This window comes from Engystomops pustulosus, chromosome 3 (assembly GCF_040894005.1).
Source record: "Engystomops pustulosus chromosome 3, aEngPut4.maternal, whole genome shotgun sequence".
In the NCBI taxonomy this organism is placed as follows: domain Eukaryota; kingdom Metazoa; phylum Chordata; class Amphibia; order Anura; family Leptodactylidae; genus Engystomops; species Engystomops pustulosus.
Window position 1 is genome coordinate 148,449,855 of NC_092413.1, and position 26,859 is coordinate 148,476,713.

The 26,859-nt window shown below is 42.1% G+C and overlaps 1 protein-coding gene across 4 annotated transcripts in view; it reads right to left on the minus strand.

Moving 5' to 3' along the window:
- TNK2 (tyrosine kinase non receptor 2) overlaps positions 1-26,859 on the minus strand; it is a 145,843-nt gene that overhangs the window by 51,760 nt on the left and 67,224 nt on the right. Inside the window, exon 1 of one of the 4 annotated variants that reach the window (XM_072142510.1) lies at positions 19,311-20,000. The exons of the other annotated variants lie outside the window; for them this stretch is intronic. Within the exon in view, the coding sequence (XP_071998611.1) occupies positions 19,311-19,406 (96 nt within the window). The 5' untranslated portion in view covers positions 19,407-20,000. Of the gene's footprint in view, positions 1-19,310; positions 20,001-26,859 lie in introns of those variants that run through there. 4 annotated transcript variants of the gene reach the window in all.

Below are 26,859 nucleotides of genomic sequence, written 5' to 3' on the forward strand. Positions count from 1 at the left end.
CTTCGTCTGCGCGCCCTCGTCCGTCGATCCTGCAGTCTGTGCATGCGCAGAACAGCAGGCTCGCGCCTGTGCAGCCCCGGCTTCGGAGCAGTGACCGCGCAGGCGCGGGCCTGCTGTTCTGGTCATGCGCAGACTGCAGGATCATCAGACTGCTCATAGCTGCGCGCCGAAGATGGTGAGTAGGAGGAGAAAAGAGGCTACCGGGGCGTGGAGTAGCCGCCTCGTGTAACCTCAGATGCGGCTACTCCACGCCCCAGTAACCGCATAATAAAATTAGCATAAAAGTTTGATAAAAGTTACTAAAAAAGTGCGGGGACATGAGGATTAGCCCTTAAAAGGGCTATCCTCACGTCCCATTTATCCACCTACCACCCAATCTACCTTTATAGGTAGATTTGTGGTGGTAGCTTCCCTTTAAAGAAAATCTAACATCAAAATGAAGCATGATAAACCAGGGACACTTATTCATAGATCCAGGCACTTTGACTGTGGTCATCTTCTTATATTTGTTATCCATGACTTTCTTCATTCTAAATTAAACTTTTAAAATAATGCTAATAAGCCAGGAAGGCTCTGGGGATGTTACCAGAGCCCATCCATGCTGCATATTCACAGGCTGTTCGAATGTCTCCCCCTCCGCTTACTCAGCACTTCGCCCATCCCTCTGCCTGATGTAATCTCAGTGCAGCAGGGGAAGTTTCAGCAGACAGGGGAGAAGGCTCTGGTAACACCCCCAGTAGCCTTTCAGGCACATTAGCTTTTAATTTTAAAAGTTGATGTTAAAAGGAAGGAGGCTATGGATAACAAGTCACAGTACCTGGATCTATGAGTGAGTGTTTTTATTGTTTTACAACATAAAATATAAACAAGCATACAGTTTGTGCCTGTTGCACTTTTAGGGAACATTCACACGCGGTACGGCCACCGTGCGGGAATACCGCCGTGTGCTGGAGGTGAGGAGGAGGTGACCTCTATCTTTTATCTGTGTACGGTGTGGATTGGTGCCACACATGTGTGGTACCGTACCGCTGCCAGGCTGCCATTGCTGTCTTTAGGGACGTATATGCGGCCGCAAATTTGCACGTCCCCATGAACGTCCGTGTGAATGAGCCCTAAGTTTCACAATATAGACAAATGACAGAGTATTGTTAATTTTACATGCATGCTGTTCATACTAGACAGTGTTATTTCTTATTACTTCTCTGTACATTTGACAAAGGCTTACTGTATTCTAGAAATAAAACAGGCAGCTATTAGTCACAGTAAAACGTTAACACAAAAAAGTACTTTCGTAACATTACTTACAAGACCTAAGGCTGGTTGGCTGTTAAGCAGAGTTTTATACTTGGTAGTGAGCTCTTTTGATTCATAAGTCCCAATGTATTCTGAAATTGTCATATTTATTGTTTTGTAAAGCTATTGCTTTTTTTTATAAGTGCAAGTAGTAGTATCTTGCATGATGACGTCCCTGATGATGGATTAAGATAGTAGATCTCCTTTAGGTTGTGTCCACACATTCAGTTTTTCAGATGCAGTTTTTGAAGCCTAGCGCAGGTGTGGATCATGATGTGTTGAGATAAATAATTGAAAGGTGCTGCTCCTCCTCCTACTTTCACTCCACTCCTGGTTTGGACATCAAAAACTGCATTTGAAAAACTGAACGTGTGACATCACCCTTAAAGGGGTTGTCCGAGTTCTTGAAAAAAACTAAAAGTGGCCGGGAGAGGGCTGCTTAAAAAAAATAAAGTCCTACTTACCTTCCGGTGCCCTCCGGTATCCAGTTCTGCTGTCACTCCAGTCCGGGCGCCATGTAATGAAACATGGCCGCCGGAGCAGCGCTGGATTCAGCTTCCGGAAAACTGAGTCCTGCGCTGCTCCGGCGGCCATGTTTGTTTACATGGCACCCGGACCGGACTGACAGCAGCGCTGGATACCGGAGGGCACCGGAAGGTAAGTAGGACATTATTTTTTTTAAGCAGCCCTCTCCCGACCACTTTTAGTTTTTTTCAAGAACTCGGACAACCCCTTTAACAATATAACATTTTATTATTGTGATAATGTACTCAATGAAGGTTATAGATATGTTACTGTTTACATCACTGCAGGAGAAGCCAAAGGAAACCATCATTCAAGAGATGAGAGCGATGGATATTGGGTAGCAAGCACCACGACTTGATCTTTCTGGTTAACAAGGGCTATGTATGGTAATACTGTACAGGCAGTCCCCGGGTTACATACAAGATAGGGTCTGTAGGTTTGTTCTTAAGTTGAATTTGTATGTAAGTCGGAACTGTATATTTTATCATTGTAATCCCAGCCAGAACTTTTTTGGTCTCTGTGACAATTAGATTTTAAAAATGTTGGGTTGTCATAAGAATCAGAAATAAAGGGATATTCTTGTCAGGGCATTCACATTCAGTTTCATTAATCTGCCATATATAAACATTTCTTCAATTGGATGTTATTAAAAAAATGTTCCTGTGTGCAGATAATTTCTCATAAATGTAGCCATGTTGTCCCTTAGAAATTAGATAGCTTCCTCGGATACGGCTGAGGGATGGCACAAATAAACAAACTGTTTTTGTATATGAAATGTCCGGTGGTTACTGCAGGTCCCACAGCCGTCCTGTGGTAATAATCGCTGAATCCAGGAGGTCAGACAGGACTCAATACTTTTTTTATTTTCTGTGTACTGAGATTTATAAGGGCATGTTTTCTGTGTAACAAATTGCATGGAAAATGAATTACAGTGTACTGGGATGCAGGAAAAACATTTTTTATCATTTTCTTGTGGGCTCTGTTTTTAAGGCTTTCACAGTGCACCCCAAATGACACCTCCCCTTTATTCTCAAATTTATAAAGATTGTTTTATGATTTAAAAAAATGATAAACCTTTTGTACTAAAAAAAATTTCTTTTGCCTGTCCTGACACTAATAACTTTTTGATAATTAGGCTTATGGAGCTATGTAAGGTGTCATGTTTTGCAGGAGTTTCAAAATGACAATAAAGTGATGTTTTGGACATTTTGACACTATTCTCCTTTATGGGGGTTACCGCCAGGAATAACCGTTTCTATATATTGATAGATCAGGACTTTTGCAGTATTACCTAACATGTTTATTACTTTTTTTTTTTTACTATTTATTAATATCAGTTCTAGGGAAGGTGGGGTGAGTTGTAATTTTTATTTATTTTTTATGATGATTTATTTATTTATAGAGTACCATTAATTTCATTGTGCTATACAATTAGTAAGAGATTCACATACTATACATTAAGGAAAGAACAGATGCAAATACAAAAACTACAGAAATCTGGAACAAGTGGGTGGAGGGCTCACAATCTATATGGAAGGATACGGGACATGAGTTGAGGGAGCAGAGTAGTGCAGTTATTGTGTGCTGTAGGCAATCAGGTGGATTTTCAGGGTACTTTTGAAAGTTTGGAACAATTAGGGTGCTGCAACCCTAGGAGGGTTCTGATGGTTCCTAAAATATATTGCAATACAGATTAAATGGAGTATATGGTGGATTTACTAATGATCTTTTACAGTGTGCCACCAGCACACCTGTTGAGTTGCTTTCATTAACCATTACTGTCTGAGGATTGGAAACAAACAGGAGTTCTGCTCTTGTTTTTTGTCTTAACATATTAAGTGCCATAACTTGAACCCGGCAGCACTGTCCAGTGATCATGCAGGGGTAGTGAGTCCTTTCATCATAGTGAAATCACCCCTTCTTGGTGGCAGAGCAGCAGTCATAACGAACATACACAAGCAATCATTTATATTGCAGCATATTGTATACTGAACCAAACTTAATTTGTTAAAACCATTATTTTAGTAATATGTAATTAACTGCAGAGGCTACTGGGGTGAGGACTAGCCTAAGCTCCCAGTGCCTGGCCAGGCTAGTGCACGCCCCAGTAGCCTCTGCCGTTAATTTACATATTACTAAAATAACGTTTTTAACAATTTAGGTTAGGTTCCATGATTTTTTTTTTAATCACAGTGATTTTTATTGCATTTTCTATTTCAAATAACACAAACAGAAAACCCCAACTAGATGAGATACCCCTCATTCCAGCTTCCCCAAAAAAAACAGCCACCCCCCGATTCTGGCCCGTAGTACCACATTAAATACAGAGAATCCTAGGATGGGTCTGGTCTGTCAGGCTCAGACATTTTAGTTGACATCAGTGATACCACAGCACTTAAAGTCTCCAAACTTCCATAATCATTCATACCCGGTCACTCGATCCTGGTTAGGTTCCAGAATGTTTAAATTAAATTACAGATTAGGGCAGAGGCAGGCAGGAGGAATCTTCCATCAGATCTACTTCTGATGGTAGTTTCCTCATGGTAGGTTTCCTTTAAAGGGGTTTTCCCACGAACAAAAGTTATTAAGATGAGACCCCCACAGATCACGAAAACGAGGGGTTCCACGTACCTCTGTCGCTCCGTCAGACTAATGCAGAAGACGGCAGCGCATGATTGTTCTTCTCCATCAATCTCTATAGGGCTGACGGAAATTGGCAAGCGCTGCGCCCAGCGATCTCCATCAGCATTGTGGATAGGGCTTAAACTTTTTTTCGTGGGAAAACCCCTTTTTAGACCCAGAATACTTATCTGTTTTCCATGTCGTTTCTTTGTTTATTTCTCTCTTTTACTATATTATTATATTGCTGTCAGAACTCACTGAATTGCCGTATTATGAATTTTAGCCACACCCAGAGCTGCTTGGCTGCGAGCATTGATTGACAGCTACCTTTCGGTGTATTAGTAATGGATGGCTGAACCAGTTGCTGCTGGGGGCGGTATCCAGGAACTCGTTTATATATCTGCCCAGTTTTGATTACCGGTTGCTGTTTTTACTAATCTCCTGGCACTTGCTGCCCTACTTCAGCTTGCTATTGCTTACTGTGTATCCGACTCTTTCTCAGGTTTTTTTTTTTACCACTCTACTACTTATTGTAGCTGTACCACTCGCCATCTAGGTTTGAGCCTGCTATTCTGACTATACCTTTTCTGTCTGGCTGGTTTGTCCCACTGCTCATTTGTCATCTTTTCTGAGCCCTTTTTCTGAGTAGGGTTTGTCTTGTAGTTGTCTAGCACAGCCAGGGCAATCAAGTAGGGACTGGGGTTGTGGGTGAACTTAGGGCCTGCATCCTCTTTCTCTATTGTGACAATTGAATTTCTATTAATATTATTGATCAATAATTTTTTCTAATGTATTTTATTCTGAAATAAATACAACAAAAATTTTACAGATTTATCAGTAACTAAGCTTTGAGTGTCTTTACTAAATGGGTAAGACCAATGTGAAGCCAACACTTCTGACTTGCCAATTATCACTTAGAGAAGTCATTAACAGACTGTTCCTCTGTACGTTTCCTCCCTGCTCTGTGGATTATTACGGAATGTGCTCAATAAAAGACTTGGCCGGTAAAACTGTGCGCTATCAGTCTAGTAGTATTGTGTCTATCATTGTGATAAGATAACAATCGGAACACATTTTAACAATAATCAATGCAACCAAGAAATTCCAAAGTGTTTACTTGCCATCATGGAAGTATTAAGGCTGGTACACTGTAGGTCTGGGAGCTTTGGCTATTTGTACGTTGTGATGGATGTACAGAGGGGGCCACTGTGCTATACAGCTCCAGTACTGTACACAAACCATAAAAGCTTAATATTTCTACCATTTAGATTGAGATCCAAAGCTAATTCTGCAGCCCTTAGCATCAATAACCTGAAAAAGCTCTTTAACTTCTAAGTGGCAGATGAAGACACACAGGAGGGAAATTATTATTGGCTTTGTGTCGGTTTTTGGCAGCTGAGGCTTTTTTGTTGCAGTACCATGTGCGCCATATTTATTATATGTTGCTTATATGAGGCTTCTTTTCCGACACTCAAGACTTTTCGTTGTCACTCAATATGAGCGCTGCTATTGAATCATGGAACTTTTCCTGCATTTCTAGTTGCCCAAAGCATTTTTTGGCACAATTTTTGGTGCATATAAAGACCAACAAAAATTCTTCTAGACCACTTCACGAATGTGGTTTAAACATGTCTGACACTCATTTGTACATCTTACAGCACGCCAAATACATCACAATATAAAAACCTAAAATATAACCCCAAAAATAAAGGATATCACCCCCCTCCCCCACAGAGTCCCTGTGGGTCTATACTACTGAACTATAGGCCATACTTATATTATCTTATGGTTCACCTGATGCTTTCATTTTATTGATAGTCAGGAAATTTGTGAAGGTTGTCTAAGTTTACACATGCAAATATTCCAAAACTGATCTGCTGATTAGTGCCAAATTTGCACCAAAAGTGAGATTTTTTGTCAACCCAATCCACTTTGGATAACTTACTGCAAATGTATCACATAAATCTTTGTGGCGTTTACAGTTATTTAAAAAAAAAAATAAAATAGTAGGAGCAAATCTGTTCTACTACCCCAGTGTATGAAAAACTCAACAAAAAGTGGTAAATTCACTCTGTGACATTATTACTTCACGTGCTAAAATGAAACCACATTTATCAAGCTGCCTAAGCCACAATAATAAACATGATGTGCACCAAAAGAGCTCTATAGCCACACCAAAAAGTAAGATACCTGTGTAAATACAAATCTGCCATGTTGGGGGTTATTTATCAGGGCTCCTACACCAGAAAACTGGCGTAGAAGCCCTAAAATAATTACAAATGCTAGCGATCCTCTAGCACTTGTGATTTTTCCCTCCTTTATCCAAGGAGTGTGGAGTGGCATATAAGGGGGCAAGGCCTGTGGCGTAGGGGAACGGATAAGGCCGTTCCTGCCCCGTGCATGAGCAGAAGCTGCAGTGTGCAAACTTTCAAAAATTGAAGATTCGCATGCTGCAGAATATAAGTCCTGGTGTATAAATAAATGCTGTGCAGCTGTCCACTGGATACATCAATAACCCCCGATAAATAACCCCCATTGTGTTTTTCCTCGCTTATCTAATTGGCACCAGCTACTGGTTTACAGTCTATGGTAAAATATATAACACTACATGCAAATAAAAGCATTCAAGAATTTTTGGGGGGATCAGTGTTTTTTTCCCTACAGAACTTGAAACATTGCAGAAGAAATCCATGTTGGTCATTTATCTTAGGAATTTCAGTTGTTTTCCCTTATATTTGCAACTTTATTGGCACAATTGTATATTTGTACCTAAATGTGTGACTTTTGGACTCGCCCAGCAAAGTTAGCAGCTCATAATTTTTTAAGTGTTGCACCTGATAGATCTTTAAAATCCAAATGTGGGCGCATGAAAAAGTTACAGTTTTGCAGCAAATTGTGGCTATAGAGTCACAAATATTAAACTCCAGTCCTGATGAGGTGTAAGAAAAACTTTAGAAAGACTTGCAGAAAAGTTGCCGACTTTTAAATAAAAAGATGGAAAAACCCCACAGATTCGAATTCCTTATATATGAACCTCTAAGATAAATCAAACAAGTCCAAAATGTGGAAAAACACAAGAAAAGACGGGCACAAATGTAATGATAAATGAACCTGCATGTATTACATGTTACAAAATACACAAGAAAGTTGAGTAAAATATGTTAGTAAAATGCTTGAAACTTCTGGCAATATTCACAAGCACTCGATCTCCGGGAGGAAGACAGCAGAATAAATCTAGGACTATTCACTATGTAACAGGCAGAGGTCAATTTGGTTCTGTTATGTCTATAAAATCAGTTTCCTCAGTTGTAAGTCAGCAAATTATAGGATCTACTGTATTTCAGGGATTATTCGGTGGTGGCCTCAATACAAGGATTCGGTGTGGCATTTCTTTTATTAAAGCTGGTACATAAGTAAGTACATGAGCCTGGCATTCCCACGCTAATCATATACACACATGTAGGAGAGGATATTCATTTATCCAAACACCTCCTTCAGCCTGCCAAGCTATCACAAGTGCCTGCTGCTTCACCCAGGCTCCATTTCACTGCAGAAAATTAACTGAGCCTTCTATTAAAGAACAGATGCTATGACCAGAACTCCAAACTCTGCAGATTTCTTATAGGAAATCTACCATCCAGAGATCGCATTGACGCATGGTGAGGCACCATTACCCCCCAGAAATAATTGTCATGGGTAAAGATCCGCTTGGCAATTATTCCCTGTAGCGTGCAGGCTTAGCGGTCCAGCGCCCGCTGCAAAAGAGGCAAATGTCAGTAGCAGGATCGCAGAGTGTGGCGGGCCGCTCAGCAGGACACGTGCAGTGTCTGGCGCGCCGGAGACACCCAGTGCAAGCGCAGGCCCGGAGGAGACATGCAGGCAGCGGGGCTCTCTGCCCGTTCTGCAGGCCTGTGATCCAGCCAGGACCTAAGAGCAGTGCTGGGTGAGTGAGAGCTGCAGCGGGGTGTACACTGCTCTCTATGTATAGTGTATGTGTTGTGTGCGGTGAGTTTGGGCTGTGAGCGATGGGTGAGTGTGTGCGCTTTAAGCTATTTTTACCCCTCAAAAATAGTTAGAGGAGTATTATTACCCCAAAGGGAAAATGTTAGTGTGACCTCTGCTACCATCAAAATCAAAGATGAAAAACAAGGGACACTAATTCATAGATCCAGGCACCATTGTGGTCTGTAGCAGAGGAGGATTCAGCACACAGTGGGATAGGGAAGTGTTCCTGCATAGTGAACGAGGCTGCGAAACTGCAGCACAGAGGGGCTCTGATAACACCCCCAGAAGCCCTTCTACTGTAGTATAATTTGAAAAGTTGTTTTTAGAAGGAAGGAAGCCATGGATAGCAAATACAAGATTACCACGGTATCTGGATCTATGAGTAAATGTCCCTGGCTTATCGTGCTTGGCTTTAATGGTAGATTTCCTTTATGGAATATACATAGTTCTGAGTTTACACTGTTTTAAGCCTAATAGATGCAGATCCCAACTGATTCCTGGCAAGTAGCAGGACAAACACGGTAAATTGAGGCTTTCAGGACATGAGCACACTTGTGGCTCTCAACACCCTCCCAGTTGTGCAAAGCTGTAATACAGCCCCAAACAATACTCTAGACAGGAATACAATTCTTCACCAAAACATTAATTGCTTATGTTGTGTATTGGATTAAGACTCATTAAAAAAAAACCAATATGTTTCAAAATTACTTTTTCAGTAAATAAAGATTTTCTTCACATTTACAAACTACTGTATGACACAATTTAATTCAAAGAACAATAAAAGGGTCATACGTGAAATAGGGAAATAGGATAACGTCACATGTATCACAAGAGAAAATACCAAATAACAGTATGAAAACTTGAATCAAAATGGTGCGTGTCGCCTGATTTCTTATCTATGATATCGTACAGAACAAAGCCTTGTTACATGACTCATAGCACAGATCTATAAGTACATAATATGTATAATAGACCATTGCATCTAATGAAATAATCTGATTCCCATAATATAATTATACTAATACTCCTACTGACAGAAACCTAAATGAATCGTTGAAAACCTACATATAATTTGCATCACATCCTGTAATGTACATGCAACACAATTACAGTAACAGACCTGACATAGAAATATCTCCGAGTCTGCCATTCCCGTGTTCTCCCGTTCACCACTTACAATATGACAAGAGGGTTTTTCTTCTAACAACACCTACGTAATCCCCACCAAGGAGATCTTACTTCCCTTTTTAAGCACGTGCGATATTTAGCATTTGCTTGAGATAAATCTCATGGAGACTTAATTAAAATACATCCCAAACCCTATCTCAGCCCTCACTGAAGTGTGATGGCTGATAAACTTCTCTTCCTACTCAGTATAAAGGAAGCTAATCTAATGTCAGAAGTACAGTACAGGCGGTCCCCTACTTAAGGACACCCGACTTACAGACAACCCATAGTTACAGACAGACCCCTCTGTCTGAAGCTCTCTGGATGCTTTACTATAGCCCCAGGCTGTAATATTCCGCTGTAAGGAGTCTGTAATGAAGATTTATTGATAATCCTTGGTCCAATTACAGCAAAAAATGTTTAAACTCCAATTGTCACTGAGGCAAAATTTATTTTGTCTGGATCTACAATTATAAAATATACAGTTTCGACTTACATACAAATTCAACTTAAGAACAAACCTCCAGACCCTATCTTGTATGTAACCTGGGGACTGCCTGTATGTAACAAAATTCCACAGATTTGACACCACAGGTTCACAAACCTCTCTATGGGCCAGGTGCACCCTTGGGAACTCCTCATGCAACATTTGGGGCGTTCCCAGCAGCAGAGTAGGCCGGCGTTACTGCCCCGTGCACACTAGTTTTAGCCTACACCCGTTTAGGCACAATATTGTACACATTAAAGCGCAATTTTACACCAGACAGGACCTGTCATAGGATTGTCAGTGCATACTGTCAAAGGAAAAACACCGAATGTGCTACTTTCTCACATATGTGGACCACAAGATTCTATAGAAGTCAACGGAGGAGGTGTAGTAGAGGTGTTCAATTTTCATTTTATAAACTGCTTTGGGAAAATAAAAGCTGAGCTATGATTGGTTGGCGTGAACACCTAGAACACTCTTGCTCTTAGACTCTACTGATCAATTTCACGCAATGTATCCACATACAACAACAGACAGCACACAGATATTAATTGTATGTTATCTGTGTACCTGCCAGTTCAGATTAATTTATTATGGAAAAAAAATCCATGATATGACCATGTCCTTGCTTGTTGAAGCACTAGAAATAAAAAGTTAATACCGGTAACTAATGCTGTATGATTTCTCTTTCGCATAGAGAAATCAGTCTGAATCATTTTCCCATACATGATCATTCAGCAGCTTAGAAAAGGGATAGTTCTCACCTATCACTAAAACCTAAGCATGGCGAGGTAAACTGCACACAGTACAGATTGCACTACTTCTGATAAATGTGGGCCATTGTGTCCCCCTCCTCCATACATTGTGCCCCCTCCCTCCATACTTTGTTGCCCCCTACATGTACATGTTGGCCCTTCTCCTTGTCCACACAATGTGCCCCCCTTTACTTATTACTGTATTAGTGTATGCTACTGATAATTCAAAAGATATTTTGCCCATAAATATACTTCATGATCAGCAAGTAAAATGTGAAAGTAAAGTCACAGTAAACAAATGCTTTTTATTATGGAACTGCCAACACCGCAATTTCCTGATATATTCCAGTAATCCTAGTGACTCCCTATACAAGGGTGATGTAAACAAGGTGCTTCCTTATCAATGAGAACCATCACGCCACACCCGTCCTACCTGCAAAGAATTTGATGATACAGTATATATAGCTAATGTGGCGCCACATACACCATCAGACCTGCAATGGTGGCAGGGAGCACCTGAGACAAGTGAGCCAGTGTTACCAGTTATGCTGCACTATACAAGGATATCTAGAATAATATTGTGGTGCATATATGAATTCATTTAGTCTGCCAGGAGAACAAGCTCATGTTGTCCTAAGTAGAGCAGCTAGTACTCTAACAAGAAGAAATGGTTAAATCATATGAGGGGAAGTGATGCAGCACTAACTACTTTACATTCAGTGCACACTTCATTGCAGAAGGGAAAGGTGAAGCATGAACACAGGAAGCACATACATTCTAACCATGAGATGTATACATACAGAAGGCAAAGTACTTTACAAAATATACATGTGTAACTGCAAAGAATCAGGCAAAAGTCAGCAGTAACAATACATTATGTCCCTGTCCTTACTCTTCTTGCACAGCACGTGCCTTTCTACAGGATGCAAACAATGGTGCCAATGACACAAGAAAAGACTGCACGGGGGGAAATATGGACATAAACAGGTCCTGCCCTTTCTTTTGTGGCAGTCAGCTCCGGATCCACGTCATAGTAATGCAGCTAGAACTCCACAAAACCCCATCATGTGCATGAAGCTTTAGAGAGTATTTTGAGAATCATACAAGCCTAGGGCTCATTCAGATGCCAGTCTGTGGGGATGTATATACGGCCACAAATTTGCGGACACTTATACGTCCCCATAGATGGCAATGGCGGCCCGACGGAGTTCTGCGCCGTACACCGGGAAAAGATAGAGCATCTTCTCATGTGTTTTCTATGGAGGGGGGTCACCTCCTCCTCCTCCTCTCCTGCACACGTATGTGTGCCCTTAGCCCGGTGTATCAGGTGGGCCACATAAATGAGATGTACGGCTGTAGGGGACACATCCCCTTTAAGCTTCAGGTCAGTACGATCAAGGAGATTCCAAATTTCAAAAGCTTTTCTTGTGAGAAAAGAAAAAAAATTTATTTTGAAAAATGTTAATTCAATTTTTAATCAAAATAAATACATCTAATTTATCAACAAATGTATATAGCATGATCTTATTCTGTATCAGGGGAACACATACCAATAAATTAAGACATGACAGAGGAAAATGAGGGCACTGCTCACAAGAGCTTGGAAGCAATACCATTTAACAAATAATAACAGAAAAAAACTGAAAGTAAAGGGTCCATTATTTTAACCCAAGAAATATATAACAATTACTTTATACAATGGATACATCTGCATCTGGGGTTTTTTTCAGATCGTGTGTCCTTTTTGTGCACCATTAAATGCTATGGAAGAAAATGTGTCAAAATAACAGAAGGTACATGGATGCAATCTGTTTGTTGTCTGTGTTTATCTGTTTTTTACTGAATTGAAAAATGGAGCAAAATACGGTAACTACAATTTCCATTATATACAGAAATGTGAATAAGGCCTAAGTGCCCGTTCACATGTCATACAGAATCCGACTATCACAACTATGGGGCTGTCCAATCCCTGCCTCGCTCATCTGTGATGCTTCTAGTTCAGGTAGTCAGAATAGGATTTGTGGTCATATTATAAGTTCACGACACACGTCACCTGTCATTATGTTCCGTTACCAATAACAGAAAAAATAGCGCAGCAGCTGCATCATTTATGCCATTTTAATTAATGGAAACAAAGGAAAAAAAGTCTATAACTGAATGGCAATTATAGCATTATGGCAATAACAGCAGCAGTGCGAGCCAGGCCGAATATGGACCATATATCACAAATGCATTACTTCCAACTAAACACTATGGGGTAAATTTACTTACCCGGCCCATTCGCGATCCAGCGGCGCGTTCTCTGTGGTGGATTCGGGTCCAGATGGGATTCACTAAGGTAGTTCCTCCGACGTCCACCAGGTGTCGCTGCTGCGCTGATGTCCACCGAGGCCCGCCAGAGTTCACGATCCTATACTTGGTGAAGGTAAGCGTGTGTCCGATGCGCCAAAAACCCAGGGCAATACAGGGAAAATCGGACCAAATCGGAAATATTCGGGTAACACGTCGGGAAACCGCGAATCGGGCCCTTAGTAAATGACCCCCTATGTTCTCATCATGTTTCTGTAACTGAATCTATATACGTATATCATTTATAAAAGGAAAGGCATCCATTATACAATGTCTGAAAAATAGAATAAAAGCTATCTGGTGCTTCTATCTTTTTCCCGACGAACATAAAAGTCTGGTAAACCATTCATTAGGCAAAATATATGTATGTCCTATGTTAAACAGAGGCTCCGAGCCACCCCATTCATGGGCACTTGTGAACTTAGCGGGGCACATTTACTAAGGCTCCTCAGACGCATTTTTGTTGGACTTCCGGGTTTTGCGTGGCTGTGACAGATATTTAACTGTGAATTGTGTCACACGCGATCAGATTTTGGCGCAGCTGCACTGACTTTCATGCGGCATAAATTGGGGAGCGGGACGTCGGACAATCCGGCAGATTCGGACTGAGAGCGGGATTTAAGATTCAAATTGTGTTGCATGCAATGCATTTACATACACCAGGAACAAGAAGGGGAACTCTGTTGGACCTGAGCGGGGAGCAACACATGCAGGATATCGGGCGCACGATCTTAGTGAATAGCAGCATAGTGCATGATCATCAGACAATGCACTTTCTGTGAACTCCTCCGGACGGGTAAGTAAATATGCCCCAGTGTATCTCATCTTGTCTAAATGATGTCCATGTGATGTTTACACCTAGACTCCCCCCATGTGTTAAGAATATGTGTAGATAACATCTTTCAGTAGGTGACTACATATAAAGAAATGTAATTTAGGATTAGAGTTTTATTGATTTAATCTGTCATACAGGTTGAAGGATGTAAAAAAAATCTGTACAGAGTGATATTTTGGACAGCAACTGACCCTTGCTATGCAGTAAGACTATTTTCATAATGGGCTCCACTATTCCCTATATGACAGGTCGCTCATATGACAGAGACCACCTGTACCTAGTGGCTCCTATTGATCCTATGATGGGGCTTGTTGGGTTCCCACATAGCGTATGTAGTACTAGGTTTCTCATCAAATGTAAGTGGATGCGATGCAGCTATGCATAGAAACGTACATAGGGGAGCATTTATCATTGGCTTTCCAGCATTTACTTTTTTTTTCCCTTGCTGAGCCTGGTGCATAATATTTATAAATTGTCACCGCAACAATTTTGCTCCATTTCCGACACTTACAACTTTTTTGGTTGCTCAATTAGGGCAACTTCAGAATCTCAATACTTTTTTTGTGTTTTTTGAATCCCAACACTTTTTTGGGCGTATGTCAAACCCTTTTCGGCTGTACGCCAATTTCTTAATACCTTGCTTCACAATCTAACATCCCTGTCTAACTTACTGCACAGTGTGTGCGCCCAATGGACCCCGCAACTCTATTAATAGTTGCCTGTCTGACCGACCTGTTTTACTAAACATAGCAGCAGCATTACCTTAGAACGGTAATAAAGGTCTTGTTGTGAAGAAATCTGCTCAGTCATTTTCTTTTTATAAAACATGTTGTAATCCTCTCTTTTCCTGTCACCACACCCAACCCCTCAGAAAATCATCATTTTTCATGCCTACAGCTATGCAATTCTACAAAATGCTGCATACGTAGACACCACAAATCCCATCTACATGCTGATGGCTGTTGTGGCTTGATCTGCATCTGAACTGAATGATTTCGGGATAAAGACAGAGTGGGGCATACTTATCCACTGGTTTGAACATGGAGATGTCATGATCTGCATCAATAACTAAAATGTTTTGTGCCACATTTATGAAATGCCTGTTTTTACGACTTGCATAATATAATGGAGTATTACTGTGGTCTAAATTACACCATCAATTATGCTAAAAGACATTATAGGCACAATATTGGCACATTATAGGATGTTAGTCTCAAACAAGACCCTATACCACCTCCACCAACTACAACACTAAACATATTTTAAGAGAAATCCTTACCACATATGATTGGTTTTTCTGTAAACACTAATGCCAGGATGATGAATAGCTTCTCGCCTCTTTTTCTTCTACAGGACTTTTCTTAATTAGCCCTGTCACCTACTTTTACCCCACTAAAACAGCAGCCCCCTCAGGTAAGGTAATCTCACAGAACCACAAGCATGATGTGGTCTGAAAGATGATATTCTCAGCTTTAATCTTATACCAGATTGGTTGTAGGTGCTATAGAATCAAAGATAGGGATTTTTAAAGTTACACTCTGCACCCAGCCTCGCAGCTTGACTCATCTTTGGCTGAACTTGAAACCATGGTCCTGATAACAGATTGTTCTGTGAGTTACAGAACCTGAGATTCAAGAAGACATAGGGGGATATTTATCAGGGTTATTACACAAGTTTGCAGGCATACAAACCCTAAAATAATTGCAATTACTTGTAAAGTGCTAGGAGCTGAAATGATTTTCCCCTTTATGAGTGGAGGGGGTCACGGACGGCAGCCGTTAGAGGCATCAGGAGGGGCTTTCCTCATACACCAGCTAACAATGCACTTGCATATGAAAATGTTCCCCATAGAAAGGACTTAGATATTCCTTGCATTAAAGGAAAAGTAAAGTTAAAGCTAATTCATTGAATAATGTCTGATTCCAGGCCTGAAGGGAAGACCATGACTCATTCCTAGAACCTTTCTAGAGTCCTGCTTCTCCCTGTACAGAATAATTCAATGATTTAGCTTTCATAGCTTTAACAGCAATGAATTTACCTGCCTTTACCTCTAGTTCAATAGCTTACAGAACCAAAACTTGGGGTTTGAAAGATCACTTCTTTGATACAATACTAGAACCATGGTTCTGGCTGCTGTAAAGCCCATGACATACACATCTTAATTAATGCTTCCCCTCCAGGCTCTGAGCCTGACTCATGTTTAGCAGAATACAACTTTGGAGGTCATTTTTAATAGGTAAATGGGTGGGATTTCCCATAAAAGAGGGTATATTAGAGAGGTCCTTTCATATCTTACCAGAGGGGGCTGAAAGTTTAGTGAGATAGGTCCCCCTTAATACATGCCACATATGATGCCCTAACCTCTGTAATTGCATTATATCATTAAAGGACACCTGTCATCAGGTCTGTGTCACTTGTCCTGTCACTACTACCTGTTGGAGCAGCTCACAAGGATCCCATCACAGCCTTTATCTAGTTATTTCATACATTAATCATTATAAAATCATCTATTCTTTATTATGTAAATGAGGCTGGTCACATGGTCAGAGGCAGTGATGTCACCCCTGTTCCCCCTCCCCTCTCCTCCCCCTGCTCATGTCTGTGTGTAATGTATAGTAAAGCATGGCTAGTGTGTGTATGTCATCTGCTGACATGCTGCATCCTCCTAATATACAGGTGAGAGACACAGACATCTGCTACACATGAATCTGACATATTCTGCTGTAACATGGCTGCCTGGAGCTGCTGTATCTCTCCTATATATACACACACACACACACACACACACACACACACACACACACACACACACACACACACACACGCTGCAGGGGGCGTGGCCACCAGCACCAGGAAGCACATCATTATACAGCCTCACACCATTATACAGGCTGTCAGTCAAGCACTGGGGGTGTGGCTGTGCCTCCCACTCATGAATAAGCTGGACAGCTTGAATATGCTAATGCTTCATTGGACATTTCACAGGTCATTTGCATACAGCTTTAGGACCTCATTGCTTAGGTTTACAGGCATGTAGAGGGACAATGAAGTGATAGGGACAACGCTCTCTAATGGCAGTTTATGAAAATAGATTTAGTTTAGGGGGGTTATTTTGCATGACGGGTTCTCTTTAAAGGGGTATTTCCATCTGGGAATTTACATTTAATTTAATTCATTTGCCATATATAAACATTTCTTTTCATGTGTGAAGATAATTTCTCATAAATGTAGTGATGTTGACTACAGAGATACAACCACCTCACATTTTGGCAGCGGTGGCCATACATGCACTATTGAGCCCTGCCTGACCTCCTGGCTTCACCGTTCATTACAGCTAACTGCATGACATTTCATATTAAAAACCTTGTTTCTTTGTGCAATCCCTCCAGCAGAGGTGGTCGTATCACAGGAGTCAGTCTTAGGGACCAAATGACTACATTAATGAGAAATTATCTTCACACATGTACATTTTTGTTAATAACATCTAATTGAAGAAATGTTTATAAATGGCAGATTAATGAAACAGAATGTGAATGTCCAGATGGGTATACCCCTTCAACAATGCACCACCAACCAAAGTGTGAAGGGTGATGAAATAGTACAACTTGTGAAGAGTGAATCTGTATGACGTTCACCATATCTTCAGATGTTAACAGTTACCATCGTGCTTCCTAAACTACTACATGCCAAGTTAGTGCTTCTTGTGTTATATAGAATAACTGGACATATTGGGGCAGATTTACTTACCTGGTCCATTCACGATCCAGCGGCACGTTCTCTGCGGTGGATTCGGGTCCAGCCGGGATTCATTAAGGCAGTTCCTCCGACGTCCCCAGGTGGCGCTGCTGCGCTGAAGAGCATTGGAACGCACTCAAGTTCACCGGCCTATTCCTAGTGAAGGTAAGTGCAAGCTCCGCGACATTTATTTATTTATTTTTTAAATGCAGCGGTTTTTACGAATCCGTCAGGTTTTCGTTCGACCACGCTCCCCGATTTCCGTCACGTACATGCCAGCGCCGATGCGCCACAATCCGATCGCGTGCGCCACAATCCCGGGGCAATTCAGGGGAAAACGGCGCAAATCGGAAATATTCGGGTAACACGTCAGGAAAATGCAAATCGGGCCCTTAGTAAATGACCCCCATTGTGTTATTACGACATACAGACGTAGTACGGGGTTACGTACAGGATAGGTACTTTGGGTTTGTACTTAAGCTGAATTTGTATGTAAGAGTTGGAACAGATATATTTTTATAATTGTAGCTCAAGACCAAAAAAAATTTTGTCCCTGTGACAATTGGATTTTTTAAATTTTTTGCTCTTGTGGAAACAAAGATTATCAATAAAGCTTCATTAAAGACACCTTACAACTAGTGACTGCATCCTGGGACTAAAGTACAGCTTCCAGAGAGCTTTACCAGCGGTGACAGTGTGCAGAGAGGTCTGTCTGTAACTAGGAGTGTCTGTAAGTTGTAAGTCGAGTGTCTTTAAGTCAGGGAACCGCCTGTACTAATAAGGTGAAGTCACATACCAGAGACAGTGCTGCAATGATGAGCCATGGCTTGTTATGATGTGATTACAGATAGCAGTTCATAGCAGAATATTAAAGTAATGTTCCAGGAGATCAGTAAAATGAGAACTGGATGGACTTGAAATGGATGTTCCAATATACTGTATTAAAATAGATATGTCTAGACCGCAAAGATACCAGAGCTAAGCCCAGCCCGCACTCATCTTTTAACACAAAAAGCTAAAAACAAGTACCAAGAGGAGATAGAAATGCAACGTTTCAGTAGGTACTAAACAGCTGCAGGCGAGTGTACTAACAAAGAGTTAACCAGAAAGCGTTCACACCATGCGGCCACGTTTTATACTGAGCTCCAGTTGGCTGTCACTGCAAAAAACATCGACCAACCAACAAATAGCAATTGAAGAGTTGCTATAGAAACCACGGGGCAACTAGGGAGAAATTCTAAAGTCAGCTTAACAAGCATGATGGGAGAGAATATTAAACTGCTGTTATAAGAAAGGAGCCGACCCTAAAATCCTCAACTGAACTGAAAACAGAAAAATCCTCTGCCCTGCAGGTGCCTGGTTCTGGACCCAGTTGTGTGCTGGGTGAAGATGAGTCCAGGTTTGGAAATAAACAATAATTCTGGCACGACGTACAGCACTGTCAATAAGTGGAATATGTTCAAAGAATAAAATAAGCCAGACACTGACCCGATGTCTATCCTCTACATAGACAATATTATATAGAGAGCAATGTTACCTCATTCTCCTCTGTGATCTCCTTGCTGGGAAGTCTCTGATAGTCGGCTTTCTCCCCCATATTCTCCTGGTATACGATGAAAGGACAGTCCGTCATGGGAGGTTCACCACGTACAAGATATGAGGACCATTTTCAGGTAAGTAGTGACATAATCATCACTTCCATCATCAGCAGGGAGACAGGCTCTGCTTTCTTAGTGGAGATCATCTCAGTGTAGTCAGGAGATTAGAGAGCACACAGCGTGCAGGGGGATTGTCCACAGCATCAGCACAGCAGATAAGAGAACACAGGTTGGAGGATACAGATGCACAAAGGCTGCATACAAGCAGATGCTAGAAGATCTCTTCTGGACATTTCTACAATGTGTCTTCTATTCACAACGCTGAGGGTGACGGGTAAAGAGGAGCAGGATCACTTCAATGACAGTCCACAGCACATATCATATCTATCCTTGGAAAATTGTGCTGGCAGGTAGAGATGCAGCGGACAATATTGTGATGTATTCTTCTACATCAGCCAACAAAGTGCAAGTGCAGCGCTAGAGGCTGGGATGCTAATCTGTAGTGCTCCTAGGATGTCCAATATTTACGATGTAACTGACCGTGCAAAAGGCTGTGTCAATCCTGCAATGCAGCGTCCCCCCCATCCCTACACAAACACACACACTGCTGGGTACAACATTCACCCTCCCTCCCTCTGTCACTGCCAGCAGCTCCTCTCTGTCTCCACCTCTCACTGCAGATTAGTGAAGGTTGAGCAGAGCCTCCCAACCCAGAGGCAAGCACCCAGAGCACATCTGCTGGGCAGCACCACCCCCACATTCACGAAAATAAAAGGGAAGGAGGGGAGAGCATGGGCATGCTGAGCAGAGGAGGCTCCGCTGTCTCCTGCCCGCAACTCTGCATCTTTACTTCAGAGGTAAATATGTACACAAGATAATGGAGAAGATACTACAATACACAAATCATTAGAATAATAACACATGGAAAAGTACTTCTAAAGGTTAACAGAATGTACATTATAAATGAGAACTCTCTTGGGACACGGACGCACACTATGGAATCACTGACAATCACGGGTAATCGTTGGTTTCTGCTGCTATCAGCCATGTTTAACCTGGGTAGGTGATGGAGGTCAACCTTTCAATTTCAAGGCTTGAATTCTGCACCTAGTGTCCACGATTCTTAACCCACATTGGAAATTGCTTTATACTCTAGTTTGTATTTTTGCAGCAGGTGAATACCCTGCACTATGCTGGCATTGTAACTTTCTGCAGTGATCCAACAGTGAGCTTTCACAGGCTGAAAGGTCACCAGGGACCTCATTTTCACTAAAGATAGATTGTAAAAGCCCATGACACCTGCAGTGCACATCTGCCTCTCAGCCTTTTCTAAGCATTTTCCTTATAATATATTTGTGTGTTATAACTTACTCTGGCATCCTGACAATATCCTGGGGTAGTCACAGGGGCTGGGCTTTGGTTTGGATGCATTCAAAAAACAGGCTGCCTCCATCTTTGTACTCCTGCACAGCTTGTCCCTCCCCCATTGATGTCATCTCACCAGGCTGTGACCTCTGAGAAGGAGCAGGAGGAGGAGCTATACAGGAGCACAAAGGTGAGGGCTACGCTCTGAGGAGTGATTAGCACAGACAAGCCACATGTTTGAAATGCATCCAAACCAAAGTCCAGCCCCTGGGACAACCCCAGGATTTTGTACGGATGCAAGGTAAGTTGTAACACACAATTATATTGTAATGCAAATGCTTAGAGAAGACAGAAAGGCACATTTGCATTTCAACCTGTCTTTAGTGAAAATGAGGTCCCTGGTGACACCAATCAATTTAGGTCATATCCACAGGATAGGGCCTAACTTGCTGATCGGTGGGGCTCTCAGTGATGATGAGACCCCCACAGATCACAAGAAACGAGGTGTTGAAGAGGGTCTGGGGTACCTCTGTTGGACCCCTTGTTGCTCCGTAAGATATATGGAGCTGACGTAAATTGCTACGCTGACTAACAAAGAGTAGGAGCAGGGCTGTGGAAGACGATAAGATTGACATAAGGGTGAGAAAAAGCTGATATATAAGATACAGGAATACTACACATGACAAGGTATATAGAGTCAAGCATGAAGGTGCCTCAGCCTATTAGTGTGCGATATATAGACAGAGATACTATGAGGTCACCACTTTCAACTGCCTCCATTCTCTGTCTTGGGGGTCTGTGGATTTCCATTTAAAATGGACAATTGTCTGCAGTCTGTAACAAATGATGTGTAAGAGAGCGAGGCGCACTGGAAACACAAGGATAGAATCATCTTTGGAAAGTCTGGATGGTAACCATGTAACCTGTTACTGTAAAAGTTCAAAAGTTGTAAAGAGATAGGCAGCTTTCAATATAAAAGTCACAGTACTTAAAGGAGACCTCAGCACCAGCAATTCAGAGAGACACACAGGGATTCAATTGTACCTGAAAAGAAATTTAGTGCTAGGTTTCTGTAAGACAATCACTTATGACATGTAAAGGCATTGTGTCCATTGTTACATCCACGGTTGCCTAGGAAGCAACACATTACAAGACAAGTAATTTATAAATTGTAGATACCTCGTGTTATTTGGAAGAAAAAGAAAACCATTCATAGTATCATAGTATATAAGGCTGGAAGGAGACTCAAGTCCATCAAGTCCAAACTTCAAGAATTAAATAAATGTTTTATCCCCATAACCCGTGATATTTTTTCTCTCCAGAAAGGCATCCAGGCCTCTCTTGAACATGTACATAGAGTCCTCCATAACAACCTCCTGCGGCAGAGAGTTCCATAGTCTCACTGCTCTTACAGTAAAGAACCTTTGTCTATGGTGATGGTAAAATCGCCTCTCCTCTAGGCGTAGAGGATGCCCCCTTGTCCTGGTCACAGGCCTAGGTATAAAAAGATCTTTGGAGAGATCCTTGTACTGTCCGTTCAGGTATTTGTACATTGTAATGAGGTCTCCCCTCAGTCGTCTTTTTTCTAAACTGAATAATCCCAAATTTTGTAATCTGTCATTGTATTCTAGTCCCCCCATTCCCCTAATAATCCTGGTTGCTCTCCTCTGCACCCGTTCCAGCTCTACTATATCCTTTTTATACACTGGTGCCCAAAACTGTACACAATATTCCATGTGTGGTCTGACCAGGGATTTGTATAAGGGCAGAACTATGTCCTTATCATGAGAATCTATTCCTCTCTTGATACATCCCATTATTTTACTTGCTTTAGCAGCAGCCGCCTGGCTCTGGTCACTAAAATTAAGTTTACCATCCACCAATACCCCCAAGTCCTTTTCAGCTTCAGTTTTACTAAGTAATTGACCGTTTAGAACATAATTATACTTTTTGTTTCCATGGCCCAAGTGCATAACTTTACATTTATCTACATTAAACCTCATCAACCATTTCTCTGCCCATCCCTCAAGCTTCCACAAATCCCTCTGTAATGCTAAACTATCGACCTCAGTATTTATTACTTTACACAGCTTAGTATCATCTGCAAATATTGAAACTTGACTGTGTAAACCCACTACAAGGTCATTAATAAAAATATTAAAAAGAAGTGGCCCCAATACTGACCCCTGTGGCACTCCACTGGTAACATCAACCCAATCTGAGAATGTGCCATTAATGACTACAATCTGTTTTCTATCACTAAGCCAATTACTTACCCAGATACACAGATTTTCTCCTATTCCCAGCAGTCTCATTTTATATACCAACCTTTTATGTGGCACGGTGTCAAATGCCTTTGAAAAGTCCAGATATACAACATCCACAGCGTCCCCCAGATCCAGTCCATGGGCATCCATTATTTTTGGTGCTAGTTGTTCTTTTTTAGCGCACAGCCTCAATGTATTTGAGAAGAACATATGAGCGTCATAAATGACAAACCACATTAACAAAGGGGTTAAGAAGTCGCTAGACTGGCATTTTGATGGTCTAATTATTCGGCAAAAAAGTGTGGAAACTATAAGCGCAGGAGTGTCGGGATTAAAGAGCTGCGTTCTGGACACATGTAAAGTAAAGAATACGTTACTGTAGGCGGTTTATGCAATATATAAAAAGTGACAGGTTCCCTTTAAAGGAAATGAACGACTGAAAAAACAAAAAAAACTATAAATACTCACCTCTGCTACTCTTCATCTTGATCCCGATGCTGTACGTCACGACGGGATCACCTAGAAAAGAAAGTTGTAATTAGCAGCACTTATTAGGAGTCCAGGGACAAGATGTCCTGCGCTCCGGACTGCTAATTATGCACGCCGTCGCCACCTCCCTCTCCCATGCTAGGACAGGGAGGTGACGTCACGTGAAAGACATGAGTCAACGCCTCTTGTGTGACGACACCTTGCCCTTCCATACTCCCACCATGGGAGAGGGAGGTGGCGAGGACGTGCATAATAAGCAGCCCAGAGCGCCGGACATCTTGTCCCCGTGCTCCATGCTGCTAATTATAACTTTCTTTTCGAGGTAATCGCCACATGTCTAGACTAGTAACGGAAACAAAAAAGATGAAGAGGAGTGGGAGTGACTAATTCTAGGTCTTTTTATGTTTTTTTCAGTGGTTGATTTCCTTTAATATCTGCTGTGGTTAAAACGTGGCACAAAAGTCACAATGTTGGCTCTAGTTACAAAGTTACTTCATTAATCTGTCTGCCACATCAGGATTCACGTGAAAAATCTGGAGTTTTCTGAAATGAACAGTGGAGTGGATTGTAAAAAACAACCACCGTGGTGCCCAGCAGCAAACTGCGCATGCGCAGGGTCTCTGCGCACTTCAACTAGTCTGTGCTCAGGTACGCAAACTGCCTACGTAGTTTGCGTACCCTGGGGCGGCTGCCTGTCTAGCCTCCCTCAGCAGACTGAGCGCCAATCGCGTGTTCCCGCTCAGTCTGTGAGGGAATTATCTGAGACAACATTGCGCCAGCAGTCTGCCTCATATTTATGAGATGAAATAATAATGTTATAAAAAGAGTAGTGAGGGGGGGAGGGGATTGGTGGGCAGGCGCCAAGTGTACGGCTCACTGCGCAAGCAAGGTTTCCTGTGCGGTGAGCCGACGTCACGCTAAGAACTGGCAGAAAGTGGGAGGGGAAATAAGTGAATAATTAGCTGTGGGGGCCGAGTGGAAAGTTATGCAAATGAGAAGGCAAGTGTTGAAATTTGAAATGCGGCATCACCCCAGGAGTTGGCATGGACTTTTGGCAGGGAGCCAGCTAATCTTTATCAGGGGATACTATGGGAACAGAGGGGAGCAGAGCTGTCAATCAGGGTGTCATGTACTGACAACATTTATATACCATCTCAGGTTATGCTAGGAAAACAAGAAAATAATAAACAGATGCCATGAGCTAAGAAAAACAGAAACAAACTAATGCAGCTACAATATGGACTGACTGAGAAAAAATATATTGTGTGAATAAGCCCATAGGTTGTAAACTGTCCAAATGCCAGAAATTTTTTTGTTAGAAGAAAAATACATGTCACTCCCAGGGTAGCTCGGATGCATCAAATAGGGTACCAACCCGTGCAGAATCCATCTTAAAAATTTGGCACTTTCGCAAAAATGAAATAAGTCTTCATTTATGATATACAGGCAATTCAATATTATAATGTGTATAACGTTTCGATCCACTGTGAGATCCGCTTCAGACACTGAGAAGGCGCTTTCTCTACTGCGCCATGTTCGCGCCCCTCCCTTTAGCCTATATATAACCGATTTCTTCCTTACCTTCCATGCGTCTCCTCGCAATCCGTGTCTGAAAAAGATCCCACATAAAACTTTACACTCTATAAAATTGGATTGCCTACATATCTAAAAGACTTTTTTTCATTTTTTCATAAAATGGATTGCCGAACTTTTGTGATTACTTTTTATGTTAATACTCCAGGTAGATTTTGCCCCAGATTTTCTCACTGTTTAAACACAGGGAATGTGGCAAAATAAAAATGAATGACTAGACTCTTCCCTCACAGGTGTTCTTCCAGTTTACCTACTAGAGGCTAAACAAAATATTCTAGCAAGATGGTTACAGATGACCAGCCACCAGATAGATAATTTGGACAAATGGGATCTTTGGACAAATGGGGTCCGTTAATGTATTGCTTTTCTCGGATGAGGAAATTAAGACAACTATAGAAATACACAGAAGAAGTGATGCAAATATATGGGCCAAACAACAAGAATTTAAATAGACAAGTTTATTATGAATAACAAAAAAGAGACACATACAAAATAAAATCACTTAAAATTAGCCACAATAAAGCACAGTATCTCCCAATAGGGAGGGGAACCAAGTCCCTAACCCAGGGACAACCCACACCCCTTCCTCAAGAACCCTCTAGTCACTCCCTATTTTATTGTTCTGTCCCGCTCATATGTCTTTGGCTAATAGTTATTGATCAGTTCCGCATGAATTTACCTTTTATTGTTTTTTTTCACTTTGTATTTAGAGAGCATCTAAAATTAGTTACAGGAATCATCACACTTTTTATCTGGTGTTATAAGTTGCTGAATGTGCTGAAAATCCTCAATTCAGATTATACACGAGTCAATACAGCCAACCCAGCACATAAAAAAAAACGTATGTACTCACCCTCCGGTGGCCCCGATGTGCAGCGCTGCTTCCCAATGTCCTCGCAAGTCCTCTTCTGTCTTCTATCTTCTTTTGTCTTCTTTGTCTGTTTTTCTCCCGGCCGTCGCATAGTATGACGTCAGCAGTGGCCGCGTCATACTATGTGCCTGCCAGCAGGGAAGAACGTGGCGGCGCCCTGCAGGATGTTACAGAAGACAGAAGAAGATAGAAGAGGACCCGCGCTGACATCGGGGAAGCAGCGCTGCGCATCGGGGCCACCGGAGGGTGAGTATATAAGTTTGTTTTTTTTGTTTTTTTAAAGTGCTGGGCTCGCTGTACACTAGTGGGGGCTGGCTGTATACTACACGGGGCAGGCTGGTCTGGCTGTATACTAGTGGGGGCAGGCTGTATACTACATGGTGCAGGCTGGGCTGGCTGTATACTAGTGGGGGCTGGCTGTATACTACTGGGGACAGGCTGAGCTGGCTATATACTTAACGGGGCAGGCTGGGCTGGCTGTATACTACAGGGGGCAGGCTGGGCTGGCTGTATACTACAGGGGGCAGGCTGGGCTGGCTGTATACTACAGGGGGCAGGCTGGGCTGGCTGTATACTACAGAGGGCAGGCTGTGCTGGCTGTATACTACAGGGGGCAGGCTGGGCTGGCTGTATACTACAGGGGGTAGGCTGTGCTGGCTGTATACTACAGGGGGCAGGCTGGGCTGGCTGTATACTACAGAGGGCAGGCTGTGCTGGCTGTATACTACAGAGGGCAGGCTGGGCTGGCTGTATACTACAGGAGGCAGGCTGGGCTGGCTGTATACTACTGGGGGCAGGCTGGCTGTTTACTACTGGGGACTTGCTGGCTATATACTACTGGGGACTTGCTGGCAATATACTGGGGGGGGGGGGAAGGGGTCTGTGACCAATGCATTTCCCACC